Below are 17536 nucleotides of genomic sequence, written 5' to 3' on the forward strand. Positions count from 1 at the left end.
CTGCCCTAAAGGAAATGAGGTACATTGGTTTCTACACCCAAAGAATTAGGTGGCTGTGATGCGAGCTGGGCGAGAGTACAGCAGGGAATGGTGTTCAATTTAGGATTAGGTGTTTGAAATGCCATACGTTGCACTTCTTGCAGATCCCAGGGAAGCAAAGCATTGAACATTTAAAATTCTTTTTACGTGCCTCCTGTCAAAATTGGGCTTTTAAGTTTTTTGAGGCTTGAAAGAGGACTATGTGCCCCTGACACGTCTCTCCTTGCCATTCTCCCGGGAACTTATTTTCTTCTTCAAAACAAACTACAGTCTTATTTGGAAAAAAACAACAACAACACTTTTAAACAAAATCTGTTCTGGGATGCCACAGTCATACAGAATCATGCTGCTATCAATTTTCCCTTTTGTCTCACTAAGAACATTGTCAATACCTCGTCTGCCTTTGTCTTGTTTGTGTTAGAAATTTGGTATTTGTGAGCGTGCTGATGCGTAATCGCCCTAATTCGTCTTGCCAAGCTTCAAAATAAACTTGTGACTTCTTCAACAATGACTGGACCGAGCGCAACATTGATTCAGAGGTAATTCGGTTACTGCCTCGGATTATTTAAGGCTTTGTGTTGGCCCTCGTACTGCTTGTGTAACGATATTGTTAAAAGGTTTGGCAGAATTAAATTCATATTGATTCATGAAATATGAAACTAGAGCCACTTTTTTTTTTATCTCTCCCACTCTACTGCGTGGTTCTTGCTTTTAATTTCAAGAGCCTCGAAGGGATTCTGGAGACAAACTGCTGTTGGTCAGAGGGGCATTAGGTTTATTGATGAGTGGACAAAATTATTGATACACACCGCTTAGTCAATTAAATAAAAAAATCAAGGGTTGGTGCTAGATACATTATTTCACCCTAAGTCTTAATTCTTCCATTCAGCAAGCGAAATGTTTCGAACATTCTATATTATAAGTTAATTGTCCCGGAACAGTGAATGTTGTAAGGGCTAGCACAGACTCCATTTGTTCATTCATTGTCAGTTCTTAAACATACACCATTTATGGTAATTTATTAGTTGATCAGAGATTAAATTGTTTGAAAATATAAATATCAATATGATAGTAACCTAAATTTAATCATGGATATCCGTCGTATACTACAAGAATATTAGCAGTCACCTAAACAAAAAAAACACACAAACATGCACAAAAAGCAAAGTTATAGTTTGAAAACTAAAATTATGGACAATTTAACCCCTTGAAATTTCCTTAAACTGGTTTAAGACTAATGGAATAATTTTAAAGTTGATTACCTAGTCATTAAGTTGTGACAGCTTATCCATTTACTGCTGTTCTGCCCCAAAATTCCACTTCTCACACCGCAACCCAATACAGCAAGCTGAAAAATGTCATGCCCTCAAAACCTTTTATATGATCTATAGGACGGTGAGTGTGGAACTCTAGAGGAAAATCAATCTGCTTTTAGGAACTGTGTGTTATGTCAAGAAAGAAGAAGGTTGGTTTTGCTGGGTGGAGCCAGCAGTAATTGCCACAGGAAGTCTTGAGCCGGAAGCATTCCTTGCCAAATGATGATTCCCATGAGTCACTAAATGGGTGACTACAGAGGAAACAAGATTTGTTTGTCATGGAGAAAAAAAACCCGGTATCCACAAAGTCCTCAGTTTTTATTTTGGTAACTCGAGCAACTGCGTTTGATTTACTTGGTCTCAAAATCAATACGATGACGTGCGTCAACCATCATCGGCGTAACATTAGCACTAGTTGCTAAGCTAGTGTCAACAAACATAAGCACTATGCTACAGTTTGGCTAACATCAGAAGCTTACCTTTTATGGTTATGAATTTTATTATTTGTCCTTCCTGGCAGCTGACGTGGATGAATTTGCTTCAGTGGTACGAATTTATGTTCCGTGAAATCTTCGGTATGTCTTAAAGTGATCTTGTGAAAAATGCAGTCATTTTGCCTGGAGACAGACATAGCAGAAAAAATCGAGCTGGCGGAATTTGTACAACGGGACGTGCGTGGCATATAGTCAATTCCATTCGATTATCGATGCGTCTCACTGCAGCTGTGCTGTGCTACTTAGCAGTCACACAGTAAGAATATTTGTATTTAATATTTGTGATACTTGCTTTATGTTTTACTCGATCAAATTGGAAGAGCTGCATACCTTAGCATGTACAATTTTCCACCAATAGTGATTAATACTTATTGCACATTAATCAATTCACTCATCAATAATTGACGACAGCAGCAACATGACATTGCTTCATCATATCAGTTTTACTTGCCGAAAGTTAATATAAAGGAGGTAGTCACTGTATAACATCCTCAGGGACGTCCAACTTTCAAGCGTGAGCGGTTTCTCTCTTCAGTATGAAACAACAAAGTGTCAACATTCACACCTATCTACTGTTTTTTCGTCAATGGTGTACAGTGAACCTCCACTGTCACGGTTGGTCATCATCTTTTTCCCCTGCATTGTTGGCAAAAGGCGATGTCGCATGAGTCACTTAAGACAGGCATAGAAAAGCTGTGATGAAAGCTTGATGTGGCAGAAGGGAGAGATTTTAAGAGAAGCCCCACTTAGCTTTTTACTACTCGAGGATGTAGAGATAAATGTGGTTCAGCTGCTTTAGGTTCCATTGTTGCCTGGCTACCACAATGTTCACACTGTTAAATTGTTCATGTGGAAAAGACAAAATAGTAGTAGTAAAGGGCCATAAGCACCCATGAATAGAAAAGTGTGAGCGGGTCATATGATTTATGTACTTCATGTGCTAAATGCGTGTGAATTGAAAATGCGGCTATTTGTGATTATGATTTTTTTTTTTTTTTGCTAGTTTCCCCCACCTTCAATATAAAATTAATGTCATCTAACTACCGCTATACAGTACACTGCAGTATACTAGCAATTTTCAAATTAAAATGGAGAAATAAGGTAGTAATACATTAGAATGCAACTGCTTGATTATGCAACTGCTTCATGGCATCCATCTTCCCTCGGGCTATCTCTGCTTGGTGACTAGTGTTTATGTCGGTTTGCTCACATCTCTGTCACATCAGATCTTTTCAGTTCAACACTCAAGACTCCATTGCCCAATGTGTCCGTCCGTGCCTCTGTGTTGAAAGCAGTAGCTGATATTGCGCTATGCATTATCCAACAATTGTGTGGACAGGGAGGGATGAGAGAGTTTTTCACATGACTCTTGGACAATAAAACTTTATTATCAACGTTCTATTTTGTTTATACAAAGCTTTATTAGCATCAATTTATGGATGATTGTAAAGAGGCTTTAAGAAGAGAAAATGTACTCTACAATTTCTCAGAAACAGCAAGCCTTGTGAGCAATGTATCAGACCTTTGGTCCATGTTTTGTTTGTTTTGTCTGCCTCTCTAACTGGCGTCATTCAAATCTTTGTCTTAGATTAAGTCAACTGTATTGCAACCGAGACTGGCCTTGTCTGTCTGCCATTTCATATTTCTTTAAGGAATTGAACTTTGGAACTGGAGGGTCACTGTTCAAGTCCCTCTGTGGCGAAAACAATGAAAGCTGTTGACACATAAATGGCAGCTAGTCTGATTCCAAACTACTGTCGAGGTGCTCTTGAGCAAGACAACAACACACCCCTGAATGATCAGTTTTTGGTGGCATTTTCATATACAAATGTAAAAGAAAACCTGCTTAGGTTTTCCATGTGCCCTGATTCTGTGGTGACCAGTTCAAGGGTGTAGTTCGCCCTTCATCAGAAGCCAGCTTGGACTGGCTCGAGTTCCTTGAATGCATGAAATTGAAAGTATGTTTCTGGTTCCTTCTCAATGCAGCTAGGAATAACCCGTGCAGTCTACTTTGCTGTTAAAAAATTCCCGCATTTTCTAACCTTAGTATACACAAGAAACCATATGACCATGTAGTGTGTATAAATGTCATCAAACCATCACTGCAGTATGATTTGATCACCTCTGTTGTATTGACAGTATCACCCCTCCAAATTGAACCCACCGCATAAATCTGAGAAAAATACCTCCACCATTTTGCTGCTTTGTTTGTTTTACGCAGAACTATGCCAGCTGTGGGCTTTCTCAGGTGATTCCTACTTGGCATTACGAGGAAGTTACTTTGTTGTCTAGACCGGCGTCTGGGTGTCTCTTGATGCGACAGACAGGATTCTCTGTCCTGAGGTTGACTCAGAGTAGATCAGTGTCATCTGGCTTTTATTTAGCTGTCTGGTGTCTTGAGTATTTTTCCAACGGCTCCGCCCGTAGCATTCAGAACATGGGCACACAACTACTTTAAAAGTGCCTGTCTGGATTTCCGGGAGAAGGAAGTCTGCTGCGAGACGAAATCATTCCTTGACTGCCAACTGCACATTTTATTCTACCACCAGTCTGCAGATGTTTCACCAGAATTCCATTGGTGTACTCTACTCTTCATTCTGCTCATGTTTGTGACGATATATAACAGGCTATGTGTCTGTCAGGTTAATTATTTAAAGATCTTGTCTTAGTAGATGTGTTGTTTTGCTTTAACCTAGTCAGCCATGACTGATGTACCATTGAGCTCCTGTCTACTCTGTGCTAGGGGGAAGGACACTTTAATTTATAATGAATAAATGAGGACATGTCTACATTAATTCAGTACTCACAATAAGTGACTGATGGTGTAGGAACTGTACGTGCAAAAGCCGAGGTGAAAAGCTTTCACGTCCACAGTATTGGCTCTTCTTGGGGTGGTTAATTCTGCAGGGTGACGGGGGGAGCTAGTGTTAACCTGTGTTTATTTCTGTCATGCAATTGTATCATCAAGTCATCTGAAGAGTTGAATTGAAACCAGTGTGGTTGTGTTGGTCACTCAATCGCATTAAACGTGTCCAAACCGATCCCACAAGTGTTCATTTGGATTGAGGTCTGGACTCTCATCAAACCATTCCATCTTCTCCACTTCCACATTCTGGAGGTGCCCTGTGATGGTCCAGACTCAGCGGATGGGAGTGTTAACATCCAGGAGGTTCGAGTTTCGTCCCAGATTGGAGTTGGCATTGCATAGCCACTCCCATCACACACCGGTAGCTAGGGAGTTTCTTGCCATTCAGAGGGCTACGATTCAATTTGATTACAGATTTAAAAAATGTATATTACATTGACTGAATAATTTGAGTTCATTTTTTTTTCTGACACATCACACGTGTCATGTCAGTGGTCACCTTAGTCTGCGCCAAAGCCACAGACGGACCAAACTCAAGATAAAATCGTATCTAACGGCAAGTTAATAAACATTTAATCAGTGTGCTACTAAGAGGGGCGAAGAGGAGCATGCGCTAAAACCCGAGCAAGTGCTTTACATGATGTTTTAATCAAATCAGAATTGTATTGGCCCAAAACGAAGGGATTTATTCATATGGCTTCTTTTGTGGGTGCAGTGGTTGGTATGCGTAATTATTCACATTTTTGTAATTAAATGCCCATTTATTAAAGTATTGCAGATTATTTTGCGGACCCCTGGGAGTCCAGAAACTCTGCAATCGTTATTAATTAAATTTTAATTATGTCTTCACAAATGACAAAATCTTTAAGCGGATGCTGTCAGGCTGCTACTGTTATGCTTCTGCTTTTACTGTCACATGCATGCACAAGAATACGTCAAGCCTTTCCTCACAGGGTGTAGCATTTCCGTCCCATTCCAGCAATAGATAAAATCCAAGTCCTATATGATGTTTTTATTGTTGTCTTGCTATTAGTCTTTGGGCTGCAAAGTTACCATAAACCAATTCTTGTCCTTGGGGAAATAAGGCAGCACTCACAAACGAGTTTTGGAAGTAACTGCTGCGAAAAGGGTCTAATTGTAGTGGTTGCTGATGGATCTATCCGGTGGTCTTTTTGTTTGAAAGTTTATTGTGGGATGTGCTGTTTTTGGAGTTAGTAGAACTCGAGAGTTAGGGTTAAGTGTGTGCCTAGGAAGTTTTAAATAAATACGTCAAAAAATGACTTTTACTTTAACAGCTTCATATCCTTTCCTGCAGATTTCTACTTGAATTTAGTACACTCCAAACGACAGACAGCAAATGCGCGTGTGTCCGTGTGAACAGTGGAAGACTGCGAGTAACAGCAAACATTCCAAGTGACAATTTTAGTGACGTATCGTCTCATTCTGTCAGGGAGTTTCCATGCCCTGATGTTCACAAAACACACTTGTGGTTGTGCAGCTCTCGCTGTTGAAAAAATATTTTGTAATATAATATGTTGTGTTTAACTGCCTGCCTACCTTCCCACAGCTGCTTTAATTGTTTCAGTACTTTTAACAAGAACGCCTGTCTTGATAGTGGTAGTAGTAGTAAGACGAGAGAAAGTGGTTACCATAAGTCTTTCATTTTGTAGGTCAAAGTATTGGCAGGCTCACAATCTTCCCACCACTACTTGTTCTAGGTAGATGCCAGTACATAGGAATGAAGAACCGCACAACACACATTCACATTTATATTATTCGTTGTTGTAGTCTTAAAATCAAGTGTTTTATGGTATTATTATTATTAACATTTAATTTTAAACTTGCACATGTCCATTATTTTTGTAAAATTTTAGTATGGGCTTTTGATGGCAAACAAAACAAAACTGATCATTTATTTTAAAAACCTGTTGCATCCACTATTCTGGACTCATCTGGAGAGCGTTTCATTTTTGCTGAGAATTTTTTACAGGTGATGGTAATGTTGAGAAAAAATTACAGGGTGTCTCAGTACTCTCCTAATAGTTCATATGTTTCCAACATGGTCTCAACATAGATATGGCGGAAAGGAAATAAGTGTGCATCCTACACCTTCATCACAGTCTGTATTTAAAAGTATTGTTGTCTTTAAATGGTTCCCCACGTAGTGCAAATTTATTGATTTGTCTTTCAAGGGACAAAGTGAAAATGTGTTTTCTATTAAAGACATTTGTTTGGATAGTTTCACCTCATTTGTAACTTAACACCCATTTCCTCTTCCTTATTTTCCCTACAGGCCTCCAATGTCACTGTGAGCGCTGCAGTGCCAACTCGAGCTGCACAACAGATGGCGTCTGTTTCGTCAATATCCGCAAGACCGGCAACCGATTGACGACGGAGCTGCGCCAATGTGTTCCCGAAAAAGAACTCTTCCCGCGGGATCGACCCTTCATCTGTGCCCCATCTATCAAGCATGACACAGGCCTTTATCCGATTTGCTGTACCACCGATTATTGCAACAAGGACCCTGACCTCACCGTTTTCCCTGGTGAGACCACACATAATACTGAATATTTTCAAAATGAGCCAGCGCTGTCAGTTTTTCCTCAGGAGATTTTGGACTGAGTATTAAATGGCATTTTATTAGGAGACTGTACAATTAAATCAACAGTGTTAACAGACGCTTACAAATGCAAAAAGTGCTACAATTACATTCTTGATTGTTCCACCCAATCCAACCTCCATATTCATAGTACATTTTCGAACCTCGACTTTCTTGTCCTCAAGTGAGATGCAACATGTACAGAGTAAAGACCTTAGGCCCAAAGAACCGTACGTGGCAACTTTTTGATTCAACTCAATTGGACACCTTTCTGAAAAGCATGTGATGTATTCTAGTTGACCTAACAAAATAACACGAGTAACCAGGATTTCTTCCTGAAAACAGACGACGAACGACATGTGCCAAATCAGTCATCATAATCTCCCAACTAGTTTACTGACACTGAAACAAACACTCAATTAGGCTCAAAAATTGGACAGGGATACTGTTTACTTTATTTCTTGTTTTTTTCCTTACCACCACCATCCTTTTCACTTAAAAAAAAAAAAAAAAACTACTGAAATGAAAACACAAAACACACGCTGAGTTAATCCTTCGGTGCTCACTGAAATTAGGCTGACCCGGGTGCTTTTTTTGTCATCCTCTTACCAAAACAAGGCGCAGCAGACATTTGCTCATAACAGTAGAACACAGAGGTCAGATTTGCACAACTGGGGAGAATGTTTGGCTTGATTTGTATAATTTTAGTAAGACTACATAAATTCCGAGTTTTTAAGTTTAATTGTGAGCAAGTCTTAATTAAAGCTAACATTTCTTTCAAACAAACTTGATGAGTGATCACAGATAACCTCAAAGTCAGCGCCCAGGAAAATAAATCACCAGTGTTTTTCTTTTTATCTCAAAAGTAGACTCTTAACAATGGCCAGTGAGGCATCGAAGGCTATTCCATTTCCTGGAACTAACATGGTTTGAAATAGCCTTCTGAGATGTTGCTTTTTTTTCTTTTTTCTTTTTTCTTTTGAACATCTTTGAGGTTATTATTTACCGCATAAATTGTCCTTGATGGACGGAAGCTTATTTTTGTCTTCCTTTCTGCCACAGATGTCAGGCTGTCCAACTTTGTTTCCACAACAGAACCCGCCTTATTCTTACTTATTCTTAGTTGATCCTGCTGAGAAGTGTCCATTCATGTCTTTTATATATATATATATATATATAAAAAAGACATGAATGGACACTATATATATATATATATATATATATATATATTTATTTATTTTTATCCTATGTCTGTGTGTTCTTTTGTCCTGCAGTCCCCACTACAAAGACGCCATCTCTGGGACCTGTGGCTCTTGCTGCAGTGATTGCCGGGCCAGTGTGTATATTCTGCCTGCTGCTCGTTTTGGCATTCTATGTCTGCCATAGCCACCGGGGGCTGGGGGCCGGTGGGGCAGGGGCCCACCATCACCACCACCACCGCGTGCCCAATGAGGAGGATCCTTCCATGGACCACCCTTTCATCACTGTTGGGACAACACTGAAGGACCTCATCTATGATATGACCACCTCGGGCTCAGGATCAGGTATGCTGCTACCGACTTGCTCATTTTGTTTGTCATTGTCTTGCCGTCTGTTTTGTTGGGAACAAAAACAAGAAAAACAAAAACAGCCAAGAAAGGAAATCTGGTGCAGTTCATATACTTAAGCTTAAGTGTGAATAAGACAAGGACCAAGGTGTTAAAATAACATCTCTTGGCAGCATCTCTCGCCGTGTGTGCTTGTAGTTCTTATTTTATACCTAACGGTTACCAAGGGCACATTTTTAATACTCAGCTTGTCAAGAGGGTGATACTCCTTTTTATATGATCCTTTTATGTACCCTGAATCAGCGATTTGGACTAGTGGAGTTCCGCTTTAATATCACATTAAATAAAATAAAAATCTAATAGACTCGAGGTAATGCCACACATGAGGTTGAATTTTTTTTGCCGCTTAATAAGGCAAATGTCTGGCAATAAATTGCTTCGCCAGCCACAATTGCCGTCAAATGATGCAGAAGTTACTGATGTGGAGAAAGAAGAGTGTTATTTAAACTTTAATTCTTGATTGTCTATGCAATTCCGACAGAACTCAAAATTGAGTTTGACAAAAAACAGAAAAATTCCATTGTTTTTAATTCATTTTAAGGAAACATGCTACCTTGGGATATATATAGGTCTTTATTTAAAATTATCTGTCATTGTTTGTTTTGTAATCAATTTTTTTTCCTCCTTTTTTTTTTTTTTGCTTGCTTGTTTGTTTTTGGGTTGTTGTTTTTAACCGGGTACTAGTGATATCGGTAACTACTCAGGAGTTGAGTACTGGAATGGGTCTGAAAACAAGTGCCTCCAAACATCCCTAGCAATTTACACTTCCTCTCTGTGTAGGCAAGGCTCACTCACATGCTTAGAGTATCTGTTCTGGCTTCAGTCATCTCTCCGTGGAGAGTGTGGCACCTCTTCCATGCTGCCAAGAGAGTGCTTGGATCCAGTCCTCCAAGCTATTTACGCCATATTGCACAATGTGCAATTGTGCATGTGACTGCTTCAATGTGTAAATGTGAGGTGTGACATAGCTCCGTGGGCTTTTTTAATTACTTTTCCCAGTCAGACTGTTTGTGTTTGTGTGGGGTCTCTTAGTACCAGCAGATGATTTAAAATTAATTCTCATGTTTGCCAAATTTGTGATTGAACCATGTGAGCTTGACAAACTTTTCCGCGGTTTAATTTCCTGGCCTGTAAATGTAATAATATGACATTTTTTACTGTCTCTTTTTTTTTAATTTTTTACCTTTGCTTAAGTTAGCATTGATGTCAGCAATTATAATTTTGAATGGCCGTCTGCTTTTTCTACAGGCCTGCCACTTCTTGTCCAGAGAACCATTGCCAGGACCATCATCCTCCAGGAGAGCATAGGGAAAGGGCGTTTTGGGGAGGTGTGGCGAGGTAAATGGCGTGGTGAGGAAGTGGCCGTAAAGATTTTCTCCTCGCGGGAGGAGCGGTCTTGGTTTCGAGAGGCTGAGATCTACCAAACCGTGATGCTGCGACACGAGAACATTTTGGGCTTCATCGCCGCAGACAACAAAGGTGAGCTCTTCCAAGAGTATGCTAGTCTGAGGCACTTATGTGTGCAATATCAAGTTTAGCATCCAGGATAGATGTACAAGGACAACATTACTATATCAGAGAGGAATACAAATGTTGAAAGTTTGATAGGGTGCCTTGAAGCGTTGCAATACATTCAAGGTTCCTTAAAAATAGATTTTTCTGGTAATGCGTTCATCTGCAAATGCGTGCGATGGCAGTTTGACTACAGGTGAGCCTTGAGTTTTTACTGTACAAAGGGAACTGTTGCTTGAGGTGAAGTCGTGCAGGCGGTTGTTGGTTGGAATGAGCAGACTGCTAGACAGTGTGGAGGAGTAAAACTCCCCAGTGAAGATTGAGCAGACATTAACACAATGTTAAACATCATCAAAAAACACATGCGGGTGCACACGCACAAACATAGACATAGAATGCAACATTACACGTCTTCTCCTGTGTGTTATTTTCCGATTACAGAGTTCCGAAACAAAGGTGAGAGGAAACACACAAACACAGGTCTACAGCTAGAAGAAACTGTCGCAGTGCAGTGCAATGTAACGATGGCTTATTATTCCCTCTACTGGGTGCCCATGTAGATGGGCCTTTTGAGCCAGTGAAAGAAAAGACAGAACATATTTTGTATCTCTAAGGCTAGTATTTTTGGTACACCGTAGTAGTAAAGTATGTATTTACAGTGCTTATTTATGGAGCACATTTCCACTGTTTGAATTTACACTGAATTGGTATGTTTTGAATCCACCCTCGCTATCCCTTCTCACTGTAGCCTTATTTTATTCCTCTATCCCTCTCATTCACACGCATTCTATCTTCTGGTAATCTTCATTCCTTTTCTGTCCAGTACACACTTCCGCCTTTCTAAATGTTCCTCCACCTTGCTTTCACTGCAGATCATGTCATCTGCAAATATTATGGTCCGTAGCGATTCCTGTCTAATTTGACCAGTCGGCCTATTCATGACTATTGCAAAGAGGAAGGGGCTTAGAGCTGATCCCTGATGTAGTCCCACCTCCACTCTTAAGTCCTCTGTCACATCTATAACACACCTCATTACTGTTCTACTACCCTCATAGATGTCCTGTAATATTGTAACATACTTCTCTGCCACTCCAGACTTCCTTGTGCAGTACCACAGTTCTTTAAAGACACCATGCAGGTCCTACTGACCTTCTTTGTCCTTCTCAATCAACACTCTCAAGACAAATAATACATCTATAGTACACTTCCAAGACATGAAACTAAACCTACATAATCTTCTTAATGCTGAGTCGAGTCAACCTGTGGCTGCAGTAAACTCCAGGCTCACCTTATTTAAAATCTTTGGCTGGCATTCCACTGAAATGCTCCATTAGAATAGTCTGGCCTCGTCTCCGTCTTCCTCTTTCATCTTCTGACATTTATTGGCAGACGGCAAACAACTTTTGGTGTGGATTATCGCCACCCACTTCTGTTTCTGCTTTGAGTTTATACTTTGATGGTGGTTGAAGTAAGATCGAGCGAGGCATGCTGAAGTCTTCGTCCAACGGTTAAAGACATATTTTCCCAAAACTTAACTCTGATTACAAATTGTCAGTTTTCAAATTGAGGGTGAAACGGTAAAAAAATAATAGGCTAATCCATATGGCAATTAGTTGGTGTTAGTATTATGAGGGGTCTTTGATAAAATTCTCCCCTGTGCTGGGTTTCCTGGATTTAAATTGTTGTAATTTTTAGGGCTTTCAAGAATCCTTTATGAAATAGTAAAATGAACACATATATATGTTTCTTTTAAAGCTCCCATATTATTAAACTTTTCCACATGCTAAAATAGTCTGTGACAGGCATTTGTCAAAACTGACTTTGGATCTAATATTTTTGCTGTCCCTAAATCAGCAGAAAGACGCCCTGTTCAAAACAGCCTGTTTTCGGCACGTGTCCCTTTTTAAGTAAATAGCTGCACCAGGCCACGCCTAGGCCATACCATTCTCCCTCGAAGGGGCTGTGATTAGCCAAAGTGCTAATGTTGTGAATGGAAACGACCCGGCCATGGCCGAGCAGAAGCAGTGAGATTTGAGAACTATTTTAATATGCGGGAAAGTGGCGTAACGTTTTACCGTAAGAAAAAGTAGCATAACGTTACTACAGACACTGTGTTGTATCATTAGTTTGCGTGACTATTTTTGCTGTAACCAGCAACTCTCCCGCGAGCGTTATTTTGTCGAGAATGTCTCCGATTTGCCGTGAATGGTTGTAGACATTTTCAGGCGGTTATGAATAACACAAATGTGCACATTTAGGCCACTGCGCGGTCGCAATGTGCAAGCCGTCTCGTCAAGACCACTTAGCGGCCGGTTACCATCACAAAGTCATGTCAACAAGGTGGCAAGTTGCCAGTCACGGCAAAATAACCACAGTGGATTGTATCTTGGCAAAACAATACAGAATAATAATAAAAGGTGGAAATTTGGGGGATTTCCGCCCCCCGTATCTCCGGAACGCTAAGTCCTACTAGAGACATAATGTATGCTCCAGCGGCCATGGGATGCTCGGCCGGTGCTTTATTATCCAACCACCATATGCTTTATCTTATCTGACCTCTTGTAACCAAACAACCTCCACACGACAAACGTAGCTCCCACTTTAGACACTAACTATATTCCAAATAAAATGTTAAACTTACGTCTTTCACGTTTGCAGTCGTGCCACACACCGCTCGCTGGGACCGATCCATTATGTTTGCAAATCCAGCTCTGAACGGGCTTTTCATTAGCAAAACAGCCCTTTGGGAAATGTTGTCGGTACACGTCCTTCAAAAATAAAATCAATCCACTGTTTTCTCAAAGACTCGGACGAAGGAAGCAACCACTTGTTCCTGATCGGTTGTTTTTCCATTGCTCTCCACGGAGCGTATGAGCAGCCAGCTTCTCGAATTTCTGTGGGGGTGACGAACCTTTACCAGTTAGTGACGTCAAACTGTTACGGAAGTTTAATTTGCCCGTTTGAAGCACACAATTCAGATAGGAGGAGAAAGCTAAATAAGTCGCGGACGGACGTTTTTCTATACAGTCCCGGGATGCATATTATTGACAGAAAACCCCACTGAAGTGCATTTTAATATGGGACCTTTAAGTGTGTTTGTACTAGATGTAATAACTCACATTATGTTGTTATCCCTCTCTGTAGATAATGGAACATGGACTCAACTGTGGCTGGTGTCAGACTATCATGAGCACGGCTCTCTGTTTGACTACCTTAACCGCTACACCGTCACCGTTGAAGGCATGATCAAGCTGTCTCTGTCCACAGCTAGCGGCTTGGCCCATCTCCATATGGAAATTGTTGGCACACAAGGTAAGAGTAACCATGAATATATATATATATATATATATATATATATATATATATATATATATATATATATATATTCTTACCTTGTATCTAGCGCGACTAGACTATGAGATGTCCTCATTCAAATGATTGCCAAAATGAAAGAAAACGAATAATAATGGTGAGAACCTTTTTCAATAAAGCAAAGTTTTTGAATGTTTTTGTACACTTTCCATTAAACCCCGAGAGAGAAAATGGAAATAGCTCAAAATAGCAGCAGTTTCTACCCATTACCCATGTCGAGAAAGTGCCTCAGCCTTTATACACACAAATCGGGAAGGTAAACTTGAACTTGCCTGAGGCTAAAAGTTGCAAACTAAAAAGCCTCTCCAGCTGTCAAAGCCTTGTTTTATACTTTGCCACGTCAAACATTTTGGGTGCAGCGGTTAGCGGCACAATATTCTAAAATTTGAAATGTTGAAAACTGAACAACCACGCGAAAAAGAAAATCATTTTTTCAGGGTTAGGCTTTTAAATATGAAGACATGCTTCAAAAGCATCTGCCACTCAGCAGCAAATGGACTGTGCAACATATGACGCCATGCCATTATATACTTACATTTTTCACTTATCCAAAAATGCTGCAGCTGCCCGTGAAAAATATATACACCATTACTATTTGATCAGACCACATTCAAATTGCTAGTTTAGAGTATTCAGATCTGTTAAATAGTAGAACCGACACAAGCAATTTGGCTGCTGTGTTGTTGCCCCCCCCCCCCCCCCCCCATCACTCTGAAGGTTTTTAAGGCCATTTCCAAACTATTTGCGAGTCCGTCATTCTACACCGAGGAGGATCATTTGCTTGTGAAAAACATTCAAGAGTAAGACACTTGCTAATCTTTCCAAGTAGTTGGATGTCCTCACAATTTTAGTTCACTCCAAGGTCAGGCTGCGCAATGCAAGGCAAAGCACTTAAATTAAGAGCTACATGTCGGACTCAGAATGTTAAACACTGCACACGTTTGCCAGGAGTATCGTGTACATTAGCGATAACAGCTTGTGGAAACAACTCCAGGGTCGAAAGGAAGTGCCGCAACAAACAACAGGGTTTTATAACATTCTTTGTCCACGTGCTGACAGTGTTAGAGTAACTTGACCCACTTTAACTTGAGGCTCAATGATGAGCTTTGTCTGCTACTCTAAGATTAACGTCATGGTTACCTGCACTGCTAATTCCTTGTTTTCCTCTTCATTACATGAATGAGTGGGCACAGACTGCAATTGTTGTCTTTGCAGTTTTGCTCCATTTTTCGCGACACGTGTCACTTGCCATAAAATCTACTTCATTGGTAATGCGGTTTAATATTATTCAAAAAGGGGTTTATTCAAATAAAAGCTTGCTCCGGTTGAGTAAGCAAACACCCCTGGCCACCTTTTTGCAGATAACCACTCATTCGACTGTAGGTTTTTCTGGATTTAAACTGTGTCATTATTGTTATGCACCACAATGTTGTGCCTATACTTTCCCTTCTTTTATTTAATAGTGAGGACATGCTCTGCATTTCTAATCAGCTGTATTTCATGCTCTATGAATGCTCTAATGCCTTGGATCCGCGACTCTCCCCAGGTAAACCAGCGATTGCTCACCGAGACCTGAAGTCAAAGAACATTCTGGTGAAGAAGAACGGAACCTGCTGCATTGCAGATTTGGGTCTAGCTGTTCGACATGACTCCGCTACTGACACAATTGACATTGCTCCAAATCACAGAGTGGGAACCAAAAGGTAATGCTGCATAGGCAATCACTTAGGGTTAACAGTAAGTGGGTGTCTGATAAGTGATGATACGTGTGACATGTTTGTTGATCCTTGTGTACCTGTGGGGCATCTCTAACCTTTAGTACTAAAAACTTTTGTGGCTTTGGTTCCTCTTTCATCGTTTTCAGTACCTTCCGGTAAATGACATTGCCACATGTCAGTCATCCATTACTGTTGTCAGTCCTCCCAATCCAGATGGTGGAACGTCAGTGTCAGTCTGTGCCAAAACCATCGGAGACAATTAATTGACAGATGAGGTCACTTGGGCTCTCAAGACATTAAGCTCGTGCCTGTAGTCGAGACTGGTTCATTCAAATCAACAGTCGTTAGCTGAGGCTAAATTGAAGATTGCATAGTGAACCCCTCCCTGCCTATTTGCGTTTTGCTATTCACAAATGTTTCTGTTTGTGTTTTTCTTTTCCTGTGGAACCTATTCAACCAGTGCTCTATGGGAACGTTGTTTAAAAAAAAAAAAAAATAATAATAATACAATGTCTGTATTTTTCTGACTACAAGTCGCTCCGGAGTATAAGTCACACCAGTCAAAAAATGCATCATGAAGAGACAGAATAAAAGCAAGACCTAGGGATAGCAGCCACATATCCTAAGGCAATGTTCTGACTTGTCTCCCCAGTAGAAAGCACTTTTTGCCTGTAAAGTTCGACACGTAGTACGCAATAGTGTGCAAGTTTTATTTATTTTTTCCCTCTGGGTAACCAATAATAATAAAAATCATTTGAAAACTCACTTTTTTTTACTTTTAAAACTTATCAATAATATGTATGTGACATGCGTTCATCAAAATGCCACAAGTATTAATAATACTAATATCTACTTTACACACCCTATATTTTTGTCTTGCTGAAATTGGCCTCTTTGGAGGGTGGCCCTGTTTCGTGCATGTGAGCCAGCTGTCATCCACATCCATGCTGGGCCAATGTTAAATGGATTTTTATTACATCAACAATGTATAATTTGTTTCTCTATATGGTCCAATTTGTACACGTATGTTCCATCTTCATACTCTGTGATTAAAAATGAGTATGTTCCTCTTGGGAACTGATAGAGCTTGTTCGACACTGTTTATTTGAGAAGCCCAACAAACAGTCTCTCTCAAAGGCTCTTTAATTGTATTTATAATTTATTATACTAATTACAATCCCTCAAGGGAAAATTCAACTTCCACTCTGCAATTTGTTTTGTATTGCGTGCCACATGGAAAACCAGATCACACAGATGCGAAGAGATGTCGGAAAGGTAGCGAGGGAAAAGTGCTGCAGGAAGCAGCCTACTTTTCCGGCAACATTTTCTTTCTTTCTTTCTTTCTTTTTGGTCCATAGCTCAAACACAGCACAAGTCCATAGCTCAGTATATTTTATTGTCCATAAGGCAAACTTTTCTTGCAGACAGAGTACAAGCAATGTTATTGCTCTGGAGGCTAAAGAGTCTCTGGTCCTATATTTCCTGTATTAGTGTTGAAGTAGGCGTATTGACTGGTTAGTACTCAGCTCTTTGTTTCTGGTGGCCTTCAGTCTGGATATGTCATGTTTCGTTTCATTGACTTAAGTCCCAACAAATAACGGTATATAATCTTTAGAGGCGCTTGTTATTGGTGCTACAGTTTTCAAACAATAGATCCTACATGGCATTCATAACACGCCTATTTTTTTTCTTTCCAGGTACATGGCGCCAGAAGTACTGGATGACTCCATAAACATGAAACACTTTGAATCTTTCAAGCGAGCTGACATCTACGCCATGGGATTGGTCTTCTGGGAGATTGCCAGTCGCTGCTCCATGGGAGGTGAGATTGCAGTGTGGGGTTACTCAAATAACTGGAAGATTGACAAATTGACTGCGTGAATGGTGGATAAATGGAACACAAGAGTTCAGTTATTTGTAGAATTATTGACGCCTCGAGTATTAGGGACACGGCCAAAAAGTGTAGCAGGCAAACCACAAGGGAGGAGTAACAGCATGTAATTTGACCTATAT

The 17536-nt window shown here is 40.2% G+C and overlaps 1 protein-coding gene across 1 annotated transcript in view; it reads left to right on the forward strand.

Moving 5' to 3' along the window:
- Positions 1 to 17536, forward strand: part of tgfbr1b (transforming growth factor, beta receptor 1 b) — a 32583-nt gene that overhangs the window by 8591 nt on the left and 6456 nt on the right. Inside the window, exons 2-7 of the mRNA XM_086065752.1 lie at positions 7009 to 7260; positions 8589 to 8858; positions 10170 to 10400; positions 13578 to 13745; positions 15352 to 15508; positions 17221 to 17345. Coding sequence (XP_085921878.1) covers positions 7009 to 7260; positions 8589 to 8858; positions 10170 to 10400; positions 13578 to 13745; positions 15352 to 15508; positions 17221 to 17345 — 1203 coding nt within the window. The remainder of the gene's footprint in view (positions 1 to 7008; positions 7261 to 8588; positions 8859 to 10169; positions 10401 to 13577; positions 13746 to 15351; positions 15509 to 17220; positions 17346 to 17536) is intronic.

Source organism: Leptonotus elevatus, chromosome 21 (assembly GCF_054856555.1).
Source record: "Leptonotus elevatus isolate MCC_2025b chromosome 21, RoL_Lele_1.0, whole genome shotgun sequence".
Lineage (NCBI taxonomy): Eukaryota > Metazoa > Chordata > Actinopteri > Syngnathiformes > Syngnathidae > Leptonotus > Leptonotus elevatus.